Below are 21920 nucleotides of genomic sequence, written 5' to 3' on the forward strand. Positions count from 1 at the left end.
TGTTTTTTTTATAAATATATATTATTTTGAACTTTGCGTATATATATTATATACATATATTCATCTGCTATTTTGTTTTTATAGAAGTGTCAGTATAAATGCAGCATTAATAGTTTTTATTAATAGTTTGTATTCTGAGGAGCAACTTGATGAGGTAAAAATTTAATATGTTTATATGTATAAATGTTAAATGACTCTTATTGTGCGATATAAATCTATAAATTAATATTAATATGAATATCAAAATAATCTATTTTATAGATACGTAAGTTTCTAGAAAAAAATATGGAGAATTTGCGAAATTCTCTAATAGCTAACCGTGAAGAAAATAACAACAATTACAATGTAACTGAAGAAATAGAGGTAAATTTTATAAATACAATTATCAAAATTATCAAAACAAAACCACTTATTAATCGTTTCTTTATTTACTTATATTTACTTTTGTATGTAAAATATTTTAGTGTTATTGTCCAAATTCTCTAATAGCTAACTGTGAAGAAAATAACCCTGTAATACAAAAAGTAAAGGTAAATTTTATAAATACAATTATCAAAATTACCAAAACAAAACCACTTATTAATCGTTTCTTTATTTACTTATATTTACTTTTGTATGTAAAATATTTTAGTGTTATTGTATCTCACTATCTCACACACACAAATAGATAAGCAAAAATTATTATCAATTTTATATTTCTTTGCGGTAAATAAGTATAATTTTCGTTTTGAACTATTTCTGAAAATTCATTTCTAAGATTGTAATTTTTAATGAAAAAAAAAGACAGCAATTTTTTATTTAATTTTATGGTCATTCAAAATGTCGATTTATCAATTAATAAGCTTTCAGAACATGATTTATTTTTAATTAATTTAATTTAAAATGTTATTTCAAAATAATATGGAATTTTATGAGATAAGCATATTTTAATTAAATATGCGAACAATTTGTTTACTAATGTCTAATTTTGTCACCTCTATATAAGTTGTTCTCGATAATTTTATTAATAAGATATCTCTCATTATATCTTTCTTTATCTGAAACATAGCAATTGCGAGGTATGAAGAAATCGGGCATAAATAAAAAATTTAATAATGAATAAGTAGGTTAATGTAGAAACTAAAAAAAGGTTTCAAAAATTTTTCAAAAAAAACATATGCTTCTTTTTTTTAAATATGATAATATTAATTTCTGCTCATTTATTTGGATAGAAGTAGGGATATTATATATAGAGTGAGTTTTTTAAATTGTGTCACGTCCGCCGTATCAGAAATAATTAATGCTGTTATGTTGCCTCCAAAAAGTAAACAACTATTGTTTTAAACTTTCTTTTTAAAAATGCGTTATTTTCGAGATATGCAGGTGTCTCAATTTAAGAAACTTACCCTGTTTACTAAGAAATAGTATCTAGTTCTAAATATATTAGGAATTAGTAATTATGTCATATCAGAGTTTTATAATACAAAAATAAATAAATATTAATATTAATAATAATTTTGATTATTGATAATATATTAATGTGGCTATCATAGAAAATTATAATAATATAGAAATTCATTTTAGATCGATTTAAACATAATGAATAGTTTAATGAAAATGGAACAAGACATTAAAATGATTACAACAAAACTGGATATTCGCCTTTTGGAAATCAACCAACAGTTATCATTACTTAACAATATACAACTAATCGAATAAAAACATAATGACTTTTACATTTCTATATTTTCGATAAATTATTTTTTATACATAGCTCATACTTATAATTTTAACTATGTATGATTAGATACATTAATAATACTCCATAAGTTTGCATTTATAAAAATATTTCATGTATGTGAGCTATAGATTATCATATCGTACTGCAAATATGAAATATTTGAACTATATAATTTATTATTAAATAAGAAAATATGTCTTTTTAAGATCTAAATTAATATATTTTGTTAAAGGTATAAAAAGAAATTTATTTGCTGAATATAATTATGTTGGATCCTTAATGTATCAAAATGTACTATTTTTTTCAATTATATTTTGTAATTTTAACTTTTTCTATATGTGTAATATTATTTTTCAGTATTTATTTATTAATTTTTACATATTCTAAGTCTATTATTGTAATAAAAAATATATGTGTGTAAATAATTGTATTAATTATTAATTATTAATACGCATATATTAATGTGCAACATATATGTATTAAATATAATGATATACATATTAATATAACATATTATATAACATATTATAATTTCAAAATTATATGAAATTATTAATGTTTATATATATAATAATAATACTGTATACATATGTTTATATATTTAATTATTATTTAAATATATTCATATATATGTATATACATATTAACAAATTGATGTTATATTAATATGTGTTATTAAGATTTTAAATATTATATAGAACTCATTATGTATTTTTTAATTAAAAATAAATTAGATGAATTTGATAACAATTCTTATATGTATATTTCTAATTGATTAAAAAACCATTTAAAGACAAAGATACTCTAATAAAAGAAAGTATTTATATATGTGCAATAAACAAAAATTTATTTAAAAAATTGTTATACCATTATATAAAATTATGTTCTCAAAAATAGATATAAAATTAAAATAACCACATAGTTATGTATTTAATTATATATTATCAATTTTTAGATTTAGTATTCTATAACATATTCTTCAAATTTGTATACATTTCATAAAATCAAGTTGTAGTTATTTGAAAGAGAGAGGACTTATTTATTTTTTTGTAATAATTTTAAGTTATGCAGGAAATTATACAATTTTAGATTTCGTTTATTTAAATAAATTTTTATACTGAATAAAATTAAGCTATCTGAGGTCTTTTATGCGCAAAAAATTGAAAAGTAAAATTGAAATCCTTTCTCGCATACAATGTATATATTGTATATATACATCATAGCTCTGAGAACTTTATATTTTTAACATTATTTTTTTATTTTCCTTTTCTAATATTCTTTAAATATTAAAATTATCGATAGGAAGTTTGAAAAATGTTAAGCACATAAAAAAATTTTAAAAACTAATTGACACACACATATATGAATATAATCTAAATTCTAGTATAGAGGATTACATAAATAAAGTCGTACTCGAAAGATACCACGCGAAATCGGCACTGTCTGATTTAATAAGTGTTCTGAATAGACAAAAAGAAAACATTTAATATTTCAAATTTTAATGATAAAAAACATAACAAATGAAGAGAGCGACAATTTTACAGATTCGTGTTTTATGTATAAAAATATACAATATTATGATTTCGGATCGAAAAGGAATCATTGACACGATGGAAGATGAGAGTAGCATAATCGACGTTTGATGTAATAATTGAAATAATGCGTTTTATTAAATAGAATATTTTAATTAATATAAATACAGTACAAATATCAAACACACACAAGCACACCCAGATTTTATTTAAATTTTGGGTAATGATTTTGTGAAAATTATGTATGAGAGAGAGATGTACATCGCAAACAATATGAGATTTTAAGACTTGAAAAAAATAAAAAAATAATAATATTTATACCGTCAATGCATGACGTTAATTTTTTGTTTAACACACTCTTGCACAATTATTTCGCCTTATTTTATTACGCGCTCGACAATAAATAATCGGCGAAGCTTCTACGCGATCTCCGCGATTTCTTCGTCGTTGAATATTCAACGAAATATAAAACATAGTAAAGTGTAGTGCCCAATTCTTGAATATCGGCGACTCCTGAGTGCGTCGCGAGGGAAGTCGCTTCATCGTCATTCGATAAAACTTTCCGATAAGTGGGCCTTGAAAAAAGCGGTGACGCGAAAACGGAGCATCGGTTTTATTCGCGCGTGAATAAACTCTCGCGATTCTCGCGATTTACCGAAACGCGTCAAAAAAGTAACGCAAATGCAAAGTGCTTCGAAGCTTCTATAAGAACAGTTCTCGACACAGAGGTTGGTATCCTGCAGGAAAAATAGGTGACGGCGAAGGATCCGGAGTACGCCAAAACCTGTAGAAGAAGAATAATCGAAATGTGAGTTGAATTATTTATTGCATCATTTATTGCTAAAGCGGTAATAGAAAAATATACGCCTATTGACTGGGTTTCGTGTCAAGTTAAACTCATAATATAGTACGTTGCAGTCTTTTCAGAGATTAAAATTTCTTAAATATCGTTGAAAAGATCTCTTTTCCTCTTTCGTGCCGCGTTTATATCACGCTTTTCGTAGCGAATTAAAATTCGGTTCTTTACGGGGTGCAGTTGGGGGGTAGAACACACTGTAACTTTTTTCGTACTTGAGAGCGACAATTTTAATTTACAGATTCATGTTTTACGCACAAAAATGCACAATAATGTAAAGTTTCGGCAAAATCGGAAAGGACGGAGCTCTCCTTCAGTATTTCCAGTCTTTTTATCACATTAATATTCATAGTTTTGAAATATAATTAATATATAATATGTTTGTCATTAGTAAAAATCACTTTTGAGGGAGACACATTTTATTTCTTATTTAATATATATAAATTTTTTAATAATCTTATAAAACACACACACGCACAAAGACAAAATTGATGAATAGATACTTTATTTATATATAAGTATGTAAAATACTTAAGCCTTTATATTATTTATATTTTTAATATTTATATTCTTTATATTCTTTATATTACACAATTATATTCTTTCTTGCGCGCATTTTGAAAAAATTGCTTAAAATTTATATTATATTATATACTCGTCAAAAAAATTATCGCAACACGTAATCAATATTAAAATTTAGCATAAATTCAAATAAGCGTATCTCCGCGAAAAATTGTCGTATTTCAAAAATTTTTTTTTGTTTTAAAGGCTAAAGTCTCTACTTTAAGGAACTTTCGTTCGATTTTGATTTTATTCTTTTCCTCTTTCTCCATCCCTTTAAAAGAAGGGACGTGTTTTTTTTTCAAAAAATTGCATAGTTTGACGAACTCTACGGAGTGTATTAAATTTTTTCCGCAAATATTATCATAACTATCGTAAAATATGGACTTTTCTCTACAAATTTTTTAAAAAATTGAATATTGTACGATTTTTTTCGCGAAGTTACGGCGTATCAAAGTTACCTATGCATTTTTGCCTATATATTCAATTACCGCCAACATTAGCATTACCCGATGGGCACTACGGGGAGGTTGCTGGTCGGATTTTGCCCATCGTGTGTGTGTGTGTGTGTTGGGGCAGGGATATGTGTTCGTATTTAAAATTGTATATTTCTGCCTTGTCTTCGGATGACCTCTTGCAGGCGCTAATTGTGGGTTGCAGAATTTCGAACCATATTCGATGTAGGGCTGCTTCCAATTGCTGGAAATTGGTTGGTAGTCTTTCAAAATCATGCAGCCATTTTCACATAAAAGGTCATCCGAAGACGAGGCAGAAATACATAATTTTAAATACGAACATATACGCCGAACTTTGATACGCCGTAACTTCGCGAAAAAAAATCGTACGGTATTAAATTTTTTTTAATTTGTAGAGAAAAGTCTATATTTTACGCTAGTAATGATGATATTTGCGAAAAAAATTTAGTACACTCCGTAAAGTTCGTCAAACTATGCAATTTTTGAAAAAAAAAACACGTCCCTCCTTTTAAAGGGATGGAGAAACGGGGAGAGAATAAAATCAAAATCGAACGAAAGTTCCTTAAAGTAGAGACATTACCCTTTAAAACAAAAAAAAATTTTTTTAAATACGACAATTTTTCGCAGAGATACGCTTATTTGAATTTATGCTAAATTTTGATATTAATTACGTGTTGCGATAATTTTTTTGACGAGTGTATTATGAATATAAATTTCATAATGTACTAATATTTTATATCGTTATTGATCAACAAGCTGTCTTTAACATCCTTGGAAGCAGTTGACATAACGTATTTATTGTGGCGTCATGTACCAAGCACTGTTAGTTTTCGGTGGTCTTTCGAAAGGATAAGATCGTGTGACTGTGCATATATAATTTTCAATATATTATATAGTTTGTAGTGATAATTGGCTCGATTTACTGCAATTAATTATTACAAATAAATATACTTGCACATACAACTAAACTTGTGGCATACATATTTCAATATACAAAGTGAGTTGTTACAAATACGTTATGAGAATACTTATATATTTGTCTTTAAGTAATAGTACGTGAAAAGAAGAATAAAACACAATTTAATTAATTCTAATGTGCATGCAAAATACAAGCACAATAAACATTATTATATTTTCTCAAAGTTATCTATAACAGTATTAATAAATAATATCGATAATTTTAAACGTGTACCTTTCGTATATTTTTTTGTATATGACATGTTATGTATATGTTTCAATAACTTATGTGACTCATAAAACTATAAAATTGAACAAAATGCTTTTTTTATAATTTAAAAATATTACAACACGTTTATTTTATATATTCCAAATATAATGTTAAAGATGTTCATGTATTAATATCAATTTATAATATATTTAAAATGTAATACCGTTATATATTTGGTTCTACATATTTTATAATAGAAATTTACTTTATATAGTCTATAAAATTACATTAAATTTAACATAAATGTAAACAACGAGAAACAAGTATTAAATTTCGTTATTTTATTTTATATATATATATATATATATATATATGTATTATTAATGAATATAAATATGATTTAATATATTACTAATAATTATTATTCGAATAATTGAGCTTGATTTGCATTTGATTCCATATATTTATGAGAAGCTATATTAAAAAATTTAAATAAATTTAATCTCACTAAATAAGTAACAGCTGAGCATATATAGAATTTCAAAATAAATAAATATAACTCTTATCGAACATATCAAAACAGATAAAAAAAAAACAAATTATATAACATATGAGTTTTAAAACGTGTATTGAAAACATATATTTAACTTTATAACGGCAATTACTTTGTCTTACGGATTCAACACAATTTTCCGTTAGAACTAAAAATTCCTAAATTTTTAAAATAATAATATAATCCAATTATGCTTTATTTATAAAATAAATACATATTTTATTAATGACAATAAATATAAAATATTATTTTAGACGAAGGTAAAATGTTCAAGATTATATATTTGCGGTACAGATTTTAGAAAAAAGAAATTGAATAAAATGATTTAATCTATACAGAATGAAAGTGACATAATTATATTATTGTTTTTATTAAAAATATTTGTGATTAATATTTTTTATTGCGTTAATTGTGTTTAGATATATGTAATTAGTATCCAGTATTATATTTATTGTGTTTGTGTTATTAAAATTATGTCATTTATATGATATTTTATAGATTTATGGTTTTCAAAATCGAGAGAGATATAAAATAATTTTATAAAGCTTATCTTATCTATCTATTTGAGCTAAAATAATGATAGAGAAAGAATTTTTCAATGTTCTCATATTAATGTTTAATTTTTCCATGTTCGTCTTTTCTTCTAACAAAGAAATGTTTCAGCAGATATCTGGTGCAAAAGTTAACATGATATTTCTAAAACTATTATTAAGTAGCGGTTTAACATTTCTCGCTGCGACAGCATTTCTTACTTCCTCCCAGAAAAATGAACAAGCGAAGCAAAATAAACTCAACGATACGTGTAATATAGCAGTACATCATTATGCTATTACGATTACACCACGTATGGAACAAAATATATTCTACGGCGAAAGCAATGTCAGTATTCAGCTTTCTGCAAGAACAAGCGAGATAAAATTATACTCAGTGGTGGAATGTATATCTGAAGTATGGCTCTCTGATAGTCCACCACGATATCGCCATATCGCATACAATGAAGAAATGATCGTTTATAAACCAATAATACCTGTGTATAATTTTGGAATGGAATCTATCGACTTGGTTTTCGTGAATGAGCTATTACCGGGAAATTATAGTTTGAATATGAAATTTCACAGTTTTATTGCTAATGATACAAATTTATTATCTTTTTACAAACCGGAAGATCAATTGTGAGTAACTTTTAAAACGCTAAATATGTATCATTAAATTAAACATTTATTGGAAACATATAGTATATACATATATATATTATTATTACATTAAATTAATAGTTTTTGTCATAACATGCATGGAATCGTGTGTTGAATTTATTGATATAATTAATATGATTAGTTAATATAAAGCTTTTGCTTTATAATGTTCTCTCTCTTATTATTTTTTGAAATATATTTTATAATTCTAAAAAAATGGTTCCACATGGGTTTACAACTTTCCACGCAAAATGTTATTAGGGCTGACTCCGAATTTTTAAAGTTTTGATTTATTACGACTTTTAAAATTTGTATCTTGAAAACTATCCGGAAGATATAATTCACTCTGGGAAGATATAATCTTAATGACATTCATTTAACATCATTTTCAGTGTTTCTACAGAAATTTGTAGCAATCGAACGTTGGTCGTTTTCGGAAGTTTATTCAAAATAAATTCAGATATATTAACTTTAGCAGATTAAAAATAATTACAATTTTTATTTCATATCCGCAAATATTGAAGTAAACATATTATATCACAATAATATAAAAAATATATAATTTAATGCGATGTAACGCAAGTTATTATAATTGAGTGTAATAATAAAAAAAATTATTAATATATTTTTCAAAACAATTTTTTTATTATTATCTGATTATCTTGTATTTAAAATATATAATAATAATAGGTGGTCAGTGCCAACGCATTTTCATATGCTTGGGGCTCAAAGACTCTTTCCGTGCTTGGGCGATTTTATCACTACCTACGATATTACTATACAACATCATCGTAATTATTCGGTTTTGTCAAATATGCCGGTATTCATGCAGAGTGCGAATGATGAAGACATGAAGATTACATACTTCCAAACCACATCTGTATTGCCCACTTATCTCATCGCGGCAATAGTGACTAATTTCAATCGAAAAGTTAGTAAAGATAGGATTTACATGTGGTACAGAAAATCTTCCGAATCGCGCATAACATTTGCAATGGAAATAATTGATAGAGTCACAATGTTCTTGCAAAAAAAATTTATATATATAAGACAATTTCACAAAGTGGATCATTTTGCGATTCCGCATTTTCAAGACGAAGGCATCGTAAGTTTGGGATTAATTCTTTATAGGTGAGCACATATGATTAAACACATATTAATTTAATTAAATAATAATTAATAATGTGAAATAATAATATGAAAAGCATAACATATTTAGATAAATATTAGAAAATAAATTTGCAATTATTATATTTAAATAAATTTAAAAAAGACTCTCAACATATTTAATTAAATAACAAAACGTAATTATTAATATCTAAAATTAGAGTATTAAGATAGATATGATATTTATCTGTATATTTAATTAAGAAACAAATATAATAATAAAAATTAAGTTGTTATCTTGTAACACTTAAATTAAAAGTTTAAATGCATATCTTTATATGTACTTGTATGGGTTCAGTAAATATCAGTATATATATAAATATATATTTACTACGTAAAACTGCAAGTTTTTAACATAAATAAACATTTTTTTAAAACTATTTTTTTATAATTTTTAGAGAGGCAGACATTATATATGATGAAATGTTGGATTCCGTTGTGCGTAAGAATGAAGTAGCCCGAATAATAGGATACAAATTGGTAAAAGAATATGTTCTTAATTATGTATATTGGTCATCACCATTTTGGTTTGTAGATGGTCTTCTAAGATTTTATGGGACAGATGCCATTAATGCGGTAACTTTAAACTATATTTAATGCTAATTGTCTCACTTACAAGCAGTTGCAATATTTTAATAAGACATATATGTCGCAGACACTTTGGATATTATTAACTTTTCACGTAATACATATTTTGTATATCATTTTTCTTAAGAAAATTCGATATTTAAAAAAAGAAATTTTTTTTATAAATAGATTAATTTTACAAATAATTGTGCGACATACATATCAAGACAATATTAAATATTTTTGCATTTTTATTGCCATTTCGTTAAAATTGCTATGCTCTAATCTTCTTAAAATTTCTTTTTAAAAAAAATTATTAAATTAAAATTAATATAGATAATTGCTTAAAAAGTAGTATATATTCTTACGGTAAATTAATAAAGAGAAATTTGTAATGTAAATTGTGTTAAATATGTGTGTTAAATATCATTTTTAAATAATTTTAATAGATCTCATAAAAATATGATATACTATATATTATTCTGGAGAAGTTCTATTATTATATATTTCAAGAACATTAAGATGTGAATAATATAGTTTCTTTATAGATATAAAAAGCGCTACTGCATATTGCTAATGGAAGTATTTTTGTCGATTGTCCATATCGATATAATTACATCAAAATTTTTTTCTTCAGGCTATCTCTGAATCTCGGATAATGGATTTGTTTGTGGTACAATATCAACATGAATTTCTTGATATGGATACTAGTTCTGATACTACACAATTCAACAGATCTTTTGAAATTCCTCATGTTAAAGGTATGACAATATAATTGAGAATTGCTTGTTTTGTAAACATATTATAAAGAAATAAGTAAACTATAGAAATTTTAATTAAATTTGTATTATACATATATTAATCTTATTACAACAAAATACATATTTCTATTTTAATTGTGTATCTTTTTATGTATATTTAAATACATATATTTATTTTGCTTGTATGTATATAATATTAATTCTTTAACAAATTATATATGTTCACAAATGGATACAGTTTTAAATTTATATTAAATATAATAAAACAAACATAATAAATTATATATAATTAATCAGATTTTTTTTACTGTGTGAATTGTTGTAGTAATTATTATGTTGCGTATGTTCCAATACGCACTTACTAAAAAGATATTTATTAAATGTGTCCACAGCTTAATGCAAAACAAGTAAGTAATATACTATCTATCATATATATAAGTACCGTCAGTCTGTCTGTCTGGCCGCAAACTACTCATTCATTAATGGACCGATTTTCTTGAAATCGGTACCAACATTTTTCCAATTTTACGGGGATGGCAATTTTTTTTTTTAGAAAGAGAAAGAGAGTCATACACTCCTATGCCATTTGTTTGCTATAGCGCGCGCGCACACACACGCACACACGCACACACGCACACACGCACACACGCACACACGCACACACGCACACACGCACACACGCACACACGCACACACGCACACACGCACACACACACACACGCGCGCGCGCGCGCACAAACATTTTTCTAAAATCACCTTTTGGTTGCGGCGTGAGTGTGAGTATGTATAGGGAGGGTTTTTAGTGTGTGAGAGGATTTATTTATTAATGGAATGATTTTTTTAAATCGGTGCCAAAATTTTTTTAATTTTTTCGTAAAGCGAGATTTTGCCGAGATTTTGATTTTGTGTACAGAGAGGGTTTTTAATAGGTGAGAGTCCTATACTCTCCCGCAACATCGGGGGTGCATAACACATTTTTTCCGTTTATTGCAAAAAAAAATAATAATTTTGAAATATTTCCGCGCGTAGAGCGAGCTTAAAAGCTAGTAATATAATAATTATTTTGCAATAAAAAGCTGAACATATTAAGTATAATAAATTATAAGATTTATATAAAATATTTTCGTTTTTAATTATTGTTATTTACTTATGCTCTGTTTATTTTATTATACATATATTACATTATCTAAATATTACACATTACAATTTTTATTTACAATTTTCCCAGCGAAGAATGTTGGTCGAATCAACGTCGATTCGACCAACATTTCTCGCTGGGTTTATTCTCAAAAATATTTATTTCAAATATAATTTATGTTCTATTTACTATTTAGATATGTCCATTTAACTTTTACAAGTTTAATTAAATTTTATTACTTCTAAATAGAAATTATATTTAAATAAGAGAATTTAATTGTTATTATAAATTAAATGAGTAATTAATAGACAAGAAAAGCAAAATGTTAATTTAAATTAATATAAAATTTTAATAATTTTGATAATAATATCCAACAAGACTTACAATAATTCCTCCATAATTATTAATGTTAAAATTTAATTTGTGAATTTAGGGAGTCAATAAGTGAACATAAGTTGAGTCAAATTATGGTGCAATATCTGGATGAATCAACTATTAGTTCACTAGAAACGATCAAACAAGATTTGATAGACTTGATGGATAAAATGAGTATATGGATAAATCAGAGAACTTATCCTACTATGAAAGTCATGCAAGAATATATTTCTAATCGAATCCGGATAAAGCTGACCCTAGAAAATTATAATACATCTGTTGATCATGTTTATGCCGTACCTGTGACCTATACTACGCAAAAAAATCTCAGTTTTGACAATACTGTACCTATATCGCTAATCAAATTCGATTCTGCTATATTTTATTTAAAGGACAATGAAGGTGGTTGGGTGATATTCAATCTACAACAAATTGGTAAATATTAATCAATTTATTATTTATTATTTTTTTATGTATTCTACATAATTAACGTTTTATATTACTTTATCCGTATTATTTTATAAAAATTTTAAGTATTTTATTTGTTATATAAAATATAATGATTTATTGTCAATTATGATTTAAGATATTCTATTATAATTGTTATAAATATACAATTAATTATTTAATTAATTATTGTATAAAAACCATTTATATAATAATGAATAACAATATCTGATCTTGTATACGATGAGTTTAATAATATTCTTTCGTAATAAATTAAAATATTTATATAAGATTTGTTAGCCATGATATATGCAATAAATTCTTCACAAATTAAAAGTAAATTTTAATTTAATTTTAAATAAAACTTTATATTTAATTAAAATAATTTATTATACAATCTTAATATTGGTGCAAAGTAATTAATACTTTACAATTTACTTCTCTATTTATATTATTTCTAATTTTTAATATATTTTTATACACTTGCATGTAAAAGAAACTATACGTACATGCTTGAAAATATTTTGGTGTTTTAATAAATATCCATTAGAAAAAAAATAATGCAAAAATTTGTTATTTAACAGGATATTATCGCGTGAATTACGAAGACACAAATTGGATAAAAATTTCGGATTATCTAAACCTACCTGATCAATCTTTTAAAAAAATACACGTTCTCAATCGTGCGCAAATTATTGATGACGCTTTTCATTTTATGATAATAAATAAACTCAATTCCTTCATCTTCTGGAATATTACACAATATTTAAAAGACGAAACTGATTATGTGGCATGGTATCCTATGTTCAAAGCTTTGGAATACATATCGAGTGTCTTTCCATTTCATTTCAACAAATCCAGTTTTATCAGGGTATTACCAGCTTTCTTGTCAATTTATTGATACATATTAAATATTTATATATAACATAATAATGATTTCGTATAAACAATTGTCACATAAATTCTAAAGAAAAATATAGCTTAAAAGATTCACAGTTATGCTTATTTACATTATTTTATTGGATCAAAAATTATTTACGAATAGTCGAAGACGCTATTGACAATTGAATGATTGAAATTAAAAAAAAAGGAACTGATCAACATTTTTATATAAGCTTTTCTATCATTTGGCTATATAATGAGAAACATAATATTACATAAATAAAAATTAGAAAAGAAGTTTATTTATAATAAATCTTAACAATTATAATCAAAGAGGAAGAACAAGAAAAAACACAAGAACATTTATTTCTAATTAGATATATTAAATTGAAAATAAAATGCAGAATGGAAACAATTCTTTATGATTTATCATTTTACATATTGTATTATTTCATTTACACATATTTATTTTTTTATAATAAAGATATAATGTAAAAAATGATTTTATTATTAACATGTATTTATATACATATATTTACATTTCTAGTTATATATTATACAATAATTTTACAAAAAAAATAAAAATATTTATCATAATTATATAATTTCTTCAACAAAAATTTTTCGATGAAAAATTACAAAATACGAGTTATATATATATATATATATATATATATACATTCAAAATATATATTATATTATATTATCTACATATGTACTTTGTCTACTTGTGTTGAATTATTGATATTAAACTATAATAAAGGGATTTAAATTATACTAGAGGGAGAGAAAAGTCAAAGTATATAAAAGATTATTTATATTTCAAATATTTCTAATAAGTTTGGCATTAGTTTATAATCATTACTAGCTTAGAAAGATTAGCAATTCTTTATTTTTAACTCATTTTGTCATTTTATTTTCTTTCTCGACATGATATTTTTCTTTATAAAAATAAAAATATAAATTTTAATATATGTATAATATTTTTTAATATAAAATATTTATCTCAATTTTTAGCAAAAAGTGCAGAGTATATTATATGCACTGCTTGAAAATATTAAATACGAAGAAGTTCCCGATGAAGACGATTTTATAAAACTTTTAAGACAAGAAGCTGCAAAATGGGCATGTGTTCTTGATGTTCCCAAATGCAAAGAAATAGCCAATCGGAAATTGGAACAACATCTCACAGATCCAGAAAGACACAAGTAATTTCCTTTTTTAATACATTTAAATAATAGTTTATCTTTAGTTTTTGCAAGTCTCTTATACAATGTGTTATAAATTTTTCGACTAAAGATATAAAATTAAGATATGTCTTTATATAATATTATAGAATTTTATTATATTAAGTTGGCCTTTATTTATTTATTAATTTATAGAATTTTATTTTTCATTGAATTTCATAGAATTTTGCCGTGGTGGAAAGAATGGACATATCGTAACGGTTTGCTGCTAACATCCGGACCTCTTATGGCACAAAATTCCACTTGGTGGGCAACGTATGAGCTGGGATTGAAAACATCTGACATTAAATTTGTAGAGTACCTGGCTTACCATAAAACTCCACATATTATATTTGAATCTATAAAATCAATGGATAATATTTGGGAGAAATATGGTGTGAATCAAGTATATTATTTTCTTGTTGCTGTCACAAGGCACGGAAGAGAGATTGACATGCTTATTAAAGACATAATACAGGAGTTGCACAAAATAAAACATATGTAAAGTTATCCTTTTTTAAAAATATTATATATATTATTGTGAACTTTGCCTATATTATGTATATATATTTATATACATCTGCAAATTTGTTTTTATAGAAGTAGTGTCAATATAAATGCAGCATTAACAGTTCTTATTAATAGTTTGTATTCTAAGGATCATCTCGATGAGGTAAAAATTTAATATGTTTATATGTATAAATGTCAAATGAATCTTATAGTGCGATATAAAGCTATAAATTAATATTAATGTGAATATATCAAAATAATTTATTTTACAGGTACGTGAGTTTCTGAAAGATGAAATGAAGAATGTGCAAATTACTGCAATGGATGGGCATAAAAGAAATATTATATATACCAATGAAACTGAAAAAATAGAGGTAAATTTTATAAATACAATTACCAAAATATTCTTACTATTAATCGTTTCTTTAGTTTCATTTATTTTTGTATGTAAAGTGTTTCAGTGTTATTGTGTATCAAGTAGATAAGCAAAAATTAATATCAATTTTATTTCTCTTTGCGGAAAACAAGTATATTTTTCGTTTTGTACTATTTCTGAAAATACAGTTCCTTGAGATTGTAATTTTTAATGAATAAAGTAGACAGAAATTCTTCATTTGGTTTTAGTGGTCATGCAAAAGTCGATTTATAAATTTATAAGCTTTTAGAAATTGGTTTATTTAATTAATTTTTTTCAAATGTTATTTCAATATAATATGGAATTCCATAAAATACGTATATTTTGATGAAATATGCGAACAATTCGTTTATTAATGTCTAATTTTGTCACCTCTATACAAGTTTCCGCTAATTTTCTTTTTTTAAAGATATCTCTTTTTATATCTCTTTTTATCTGGAAGATAATAGGAATAATAGGAAGCTATTGGGAGATGTGAAGAAACCGGGCATAAATAAAAAATTAAATAATAAATGAATAGACTAATATGAAAACTAAAAAAATTTCGAAAATTTTGCAAAAAAATATGCTTCTTTTTAGAAAAATATGATAATATTAATTTCTGCTCATTTATTTGGACAGGAGAAAGGAAAATTATATACAGGATGAGTATTTAAATTGACGTCCACCGAATCAGGAATAATTAATGCTGTCATGTTTACTTCTCAAAAGTAAACAATTTTGTCTTAAACTTTCTTCTCAAAAATGCGTTATTTTCGAGATATTTAGGTGTCTCAATTTAAAAAACTACCCTGTATACTAGGAAATAATATCTAGTTTTAAATATATTAGAAATTAAGAATTATGTCACGTCAGATTTTCATAATACAAAAATAAATATTAATATTAATAATAATTAATTACTGACAATTTATTAATATGATTAATATAAAAAAAATTAATTTCAGATCCATTTAGAGATAATGAAATATTTAAAGGAAAAGGAACATTACATTCAACTAATTACAACCAAAGTAGATAGACGCTTTTCGGAACTCAACCAACAGATGTCATTGTTTAAAAATATACAACCAATCATAAAATAACTATGACGTTCATAAATCTATATTTTCGGTAAATTATTTTTTATACATGGCTTATACTTATTATTTAACTATGTACGTTAAGATACATTAATAATACTCCATAGATTTGCATTTATAAAAATATATCATGTATGTGGGTTATAGCTTTTCTTATCGTTCTGCAAATATGAAATACTTGAGGTATATAATTTATTATTAAATAAGAAAGTATGCCTTTTAAAGATCTAAATTAATTAATTTTGTTAAAGATGTAAAAAGACATTTGTTTGCTGAATATAATTATGTTGGATTATTAATGTATCAAAATGTACTATTTTTTTCAATTATATTTTGTAATTTTAACTTTTTCTATATGTGTAATATTATTTTTCAATATTTATTTATTAATTTTTACATCTTTTAAGTCTATTATTGTAATAAAAAATATATGTGTGTAAATAATTGTATTAATTATTCATTATTAATACGCATATATTAATGTATGTATATTAATGTGCAACATATATGTATTAAATATAATGATACATATTAATATAACATATTATATAACATATTATAATTTCAAAATTATATGAAATTATTAATGTTAATATATATAATAATAATACTGTATACATATGTTTATATATTTAATTATTATTTAAATATATTCATATATATGTATATACATATTAACAAATTGATGTTATATTAATATGTGTTATTAAGATTTTAAATATTATATAGAACTCATTATGTATTTTTTAATTAAAAATAAATTAGATGAATTTGATAACAATTCTTATATATATATTTCTATTTGATTAAAAAACCATTTAAAGACAAAGATACTCTAAGTATAAAAGTAAGAATTTATATATGTGCAATAAACAAAAATTTATAAAAAAAATTAATTGTTATACCATTATATAAAATTATGTTCTCAAAAATGGATATAAAATTAAAATAACCACATAGTTATATAATTAATTATATATTATTAATTTTTAGGTTTAGTATTATTCTTCAAATTTGTGTACAATACATTTCATATAATCTAGTTATAGTTATTTAAATTAATTTATTTGTTTTTTCGTAATAATTAAACAATTATAGATTTTGTTTATTTAAATAAATTTTCATACTGAAAAAATCAAGCTATCTGAGTTTTTTTTTGCGCAAAAAATTGCAAAACAAAATGGAAATTCTTGTATACAACATATATATTATATACATCATAGCTCTCTAACGGAATTTTATATTTTTAATATAATTTTTTAATTTTCTTTTTTTAATATTTTTAAATGTTAAAATTGTCGATAGGAAGTAGTTTGAAAGAAGTTAGGGTACATAAGAAGATTAAAAATAACCAATTGACATATATATAAATATAATATAAATTCTAGTTTTTGACAAGGTTACATAAATAAAGTCCTACTCTAAAAATGCTTTGCGAACTTGGCATTGTCTGATTTAATAAATGTTCTCAATAGACAAAAAGAAAACATTACGAGTTATGCCACTTTTATTTGCGACACAATTTTATTTTAAAAAAGACATAAATTTAAAAACTTTCTTTTTAATATACTATTATTCTAATTAATATTATTTTAATATAGATACTTTAATATACTTTTAATATACTGCGAAGTAAGTACAAAAAAAAGATGCCAACCGCACATGGTTGTTTCCAAGCGGTCACTTATTCAAGTACTGATTATATTACAACGTGATATAACTGTTTACATTTTGACGGTTTCTTTATTACATTGATATTTATATAAAAATAAGATTTTAAGCATATGTAGTAAATTAATAAACTTTAATATCATTTAAATTATCCTACAGTTATACAATAATTTTTCTGTCGGAATCAATTCGCGCATGTAATTTACAAACACATATATAAAATATTTTAAATTTTAATTATAAAAAAAACATAAAAAAAGAGAGCGACAATTTTACAGATTCGTGTTTTACGTATAAAAATAAACAACATTATAATTACGGAGCGGAAAGTAATCATCGACACAATAAAAGATGAGAGTTGCGTAATAGACGTTTGATGTAATAATAATTGAAATAATGCTCTCGTTTAATTAAATATATATGTATATAATATCTCAATTACTATAAATACAATACAAATGTCACACGCACACCCACACACAAAATTTTTACGTAAATTTTGGGTAATAATTTTGTGAAAATCATGTATGAGAGAGAGATTTGTATCGCAAACAATATGAGATTGCAAGACTTGAAGAAAAATGAAAAAATAATAATATTTATACCGGCAATGCATGACGTTCATTTTGTGTTTAACACACACTCTTGCACAGTTATTTTGGGATCTTTTTAATACGCGCTCGACAATAAATAATCGGCGAAGCTTCTGCGCGATTTCATCTCGTCGTTGAATATTCAATGAAATATAAAACCGAGTATAAAACATAGTGAAGTGTAGTGCCCAATTCTTGAATATCGACGACTCCTGAATGCGTCACGGGGCATGTCGCCGCATCGTCGTTCGATAAGGCCCTCCGATAAATGGGTCTTGAAAAAAGCGGCGACGCGACAACTGAGCATCGATTTTATTCGTACGCGAATAAGCTTCCTCGATTCTCGCGTTTTACCGAAACGCGTCGCGAACAAAAAAAAAGGTAACGCGAGTGCAAAGTGTTTCGAAGCTTCTACGAGAACAGTTCTCGACGCAAGGGTTGGTTTTTTGCAGAAAAAAATCGGTGCCGGCAAAGAATCCGGAGTACGCCGTAACCTGAAGAAAAAGAATAGTCAAAATGTAAGTCGAATTATTTATTTCATTATTCATTGATAAAGCGATAATAAAAAAATATATGTCAAAGTATTGAATGGATTGTGTATCAAGATAAACTCGCAATATAGCACGTTGCAGTTTTTTCAGACATTGAAATTTCTTGAATATCGTTGAAAAGGTCTTTTTTTCTCTCTCCTGCCGCATTTATATCCCAATTTTCGTAGCTAATTAAAATCCGGTCCTATACAATGGCTATCGGTTGGCAGGAAGGGTGGGGGGGCAGAACCGATTGTAACTTCTTTCGTACTTGAGAGCGACAATTTTAGTTTACAGATTCACGTTTTCGCACAAAAATGCACAATATTGTAAAGTTCGGCAAAATCGGAGAAGAGGGAGCCCTCCTTCAGTATATTTCCAGTTTTTTTATCACATTAATATTTATAGGTATGAGAATAGGATAAATAAATAATGTCTCTCATTAGAAAAAATCACTTTTGAAAAAAACACAATTTTTTTTTTATCTAATATGTATAAATTTTTTAATAACCTTAACACATACACAAAAATAAAATCGATGAAAAGATACTTTATTTATATATATACATTCGTCAACAAAATTAACGCATATGTATTTTAAGTCAAAATTTCGCATAATTTCAAATAAGCATAACTCCGCTAAAAATGATCGGATTTGAAAAATTTTTTTTTCACTGTCAAGCTTGAAGTCTCTACTTTAAAAACCATTCGTCAGATTTTTAATTTATCCTCCTCCCCCGTACGCCACTGCTTCAAAAGTAAGGACGTGTTTTGTCTCAAAAAAATTGCGTACTTCGACGCACTCCACGGGGTGAAATAAATTTTTTTCGCAAATCTTATTATAATTATCGTAAAATGTGGACTTTTTACTACAAATTTAAAAAAAAAGCAAAGTTTGTACGATTTTTTTTCGCGGAGTTATTACATATGAAAGTTACCCATACATTTTTTCCATTTACCGCCAGCATTAGTATTACCCGACACGCACCACGAGGTTGCTGAAAATTTTTCAAATCCGATCATTTTTAACGGAGTTATGCTTATTTGAAATTATGCAAAATTTTGACTTAAAATACATATGCGTTAATTTTGTTGACGAGTGTATGTGTGTAAAATAATTAAGCTTTTTATATTCTTTATATTCTTAATATTTATATTCTTTATATTCTTTATATTCTTTATATTCTTTATATTATATATATTATACAATTATATTTTTTCTTGATCACTTGGGTGCATTATATGAAATAAATTGCTTAAAATTTATATTATATGATGAATATAAATTTCATAACGTACTAATATCTTATATCATTATTGATCAACAAGCTGTCTTTAACATCCTTGAAAGCAGTTGACATAACGTATTTATTGTGCTGTCATATACCAAGCACTGTTAGTTTTCGGTGGTCTTTCGAAAGGATAAGATCGTGTGACTGTGCATATATAATTTTCAGTATATTAGATAGTTAGTAGTGATAACTGGCTCGATTTACTGCAATTAATTATTACAAAGAATTATACTTGCACATACAAGTAAACTTGTGGTATACATATTTCAATATACAGAGTAAGTTGTTACAAATACATTATAAGAATACTTATATATTTGTCTTTAAGTAATAGTACGTGAAAAAAAGACTAGAACACACTTAACTGATTCTAATGTACCTACATGCAAAATACAAGCATAATAAACATAATTTTATTTTCTCAAAATCATCTTTAACAGTTTTAATATAAAATACCGATTTGAACGTGTACTTTTCGTACATTTTTTTATATAATGTGTATATGTTTCAATAACTTATGTGACTCATGAAAATATAAAATTGAACAAGATGCTTTTCTTAAAATTAAAAATATTACATCACATTTATTTTATATATTTTAAATAAAATGTAACAGATGTTCATTTACTATCAATTAATAATATACATATTTAAAATGTGATATCGTTATCAATTTGGTTCTACATATTTTATAATAAAAATCTACACTATAGTCTGTAAAATTACATTAAATTTAACGTAAATGTAAACATAAAAAAATAAGTATTAAATTTTGTTATTACACACACACACACACACACACATACACACACACACACACACACACAATATATATATATATATACATATTTATATATTATTGATAATGAATATAAATATAATTTAATACATTACTAATAATTATTATTAAAATAATTGTGCTTGATTTGCTTTTGATTCCATTTAATTATAAAAGCTATATTAAAAAATTTGAATAAATTTTATCTCGCTAAATAAGTAACAGCTGAACATGTATAGAATACAGAATAAATAAATATAACTCGTATTGATCATATCATCAAAACAGATACAGAAAAAACAAAATAAACAACATATGAGTTTTGAAACGTGTATGAATTAATATATTTAACTTTATAACGACAATTGCTTTGTTGCGGATTCAACATGATTTTCCGTTAAAACTGAAGATTTTTAAATTTTTAATT

General features: G+C 24.6%; 1 protein-coding gene across 1 annotated transcript; it reads left to right on the forward strand.

The window, feature by feature from the left end:
* The first annotated feature begins 7553 nt into the window (after positions 1-7553).
* On the forward strand, positions 7554-16632 carry LOC145937437 (aminopeptidase N-like). Its single transcript, XM_083040455.1, has 10 exons — positions 7554-8038; positions 8750-9190; positions 9625-9802; positions 10431-10554; positions 11468-11483; positions 12126-12502; positions 13099-13385; positions 14414-14604; positions 14806-15028; positions 16495-16632. The coding sequence occupies exons 1-10, from the start codon at positions 7554-7556 to the stop codon at positions 16630-16632; spliced, it is 2460 nt and encodes an 819-aa protein (XP_082896581.1).
* Positions 16633-21920: the final 5288 nt, after the last annotated feature.

Source organism: Prenolepis imparis, unplaced genomic scaffold, assembly GCF_030444845.1.
Source record: "Prenolepis imparis isolate NDT839.2.m4 unplaced genomic scaffold, iyPreImpa1.0 SCAF_6, whole genome shotgun sequence".
Taxonomy (NCBI): Eukaryota; Metazoa; Arthropoda; class Insecta; order Hymenoptera; family Formicidae; genus Prenolepis; species Prenolepis imparis.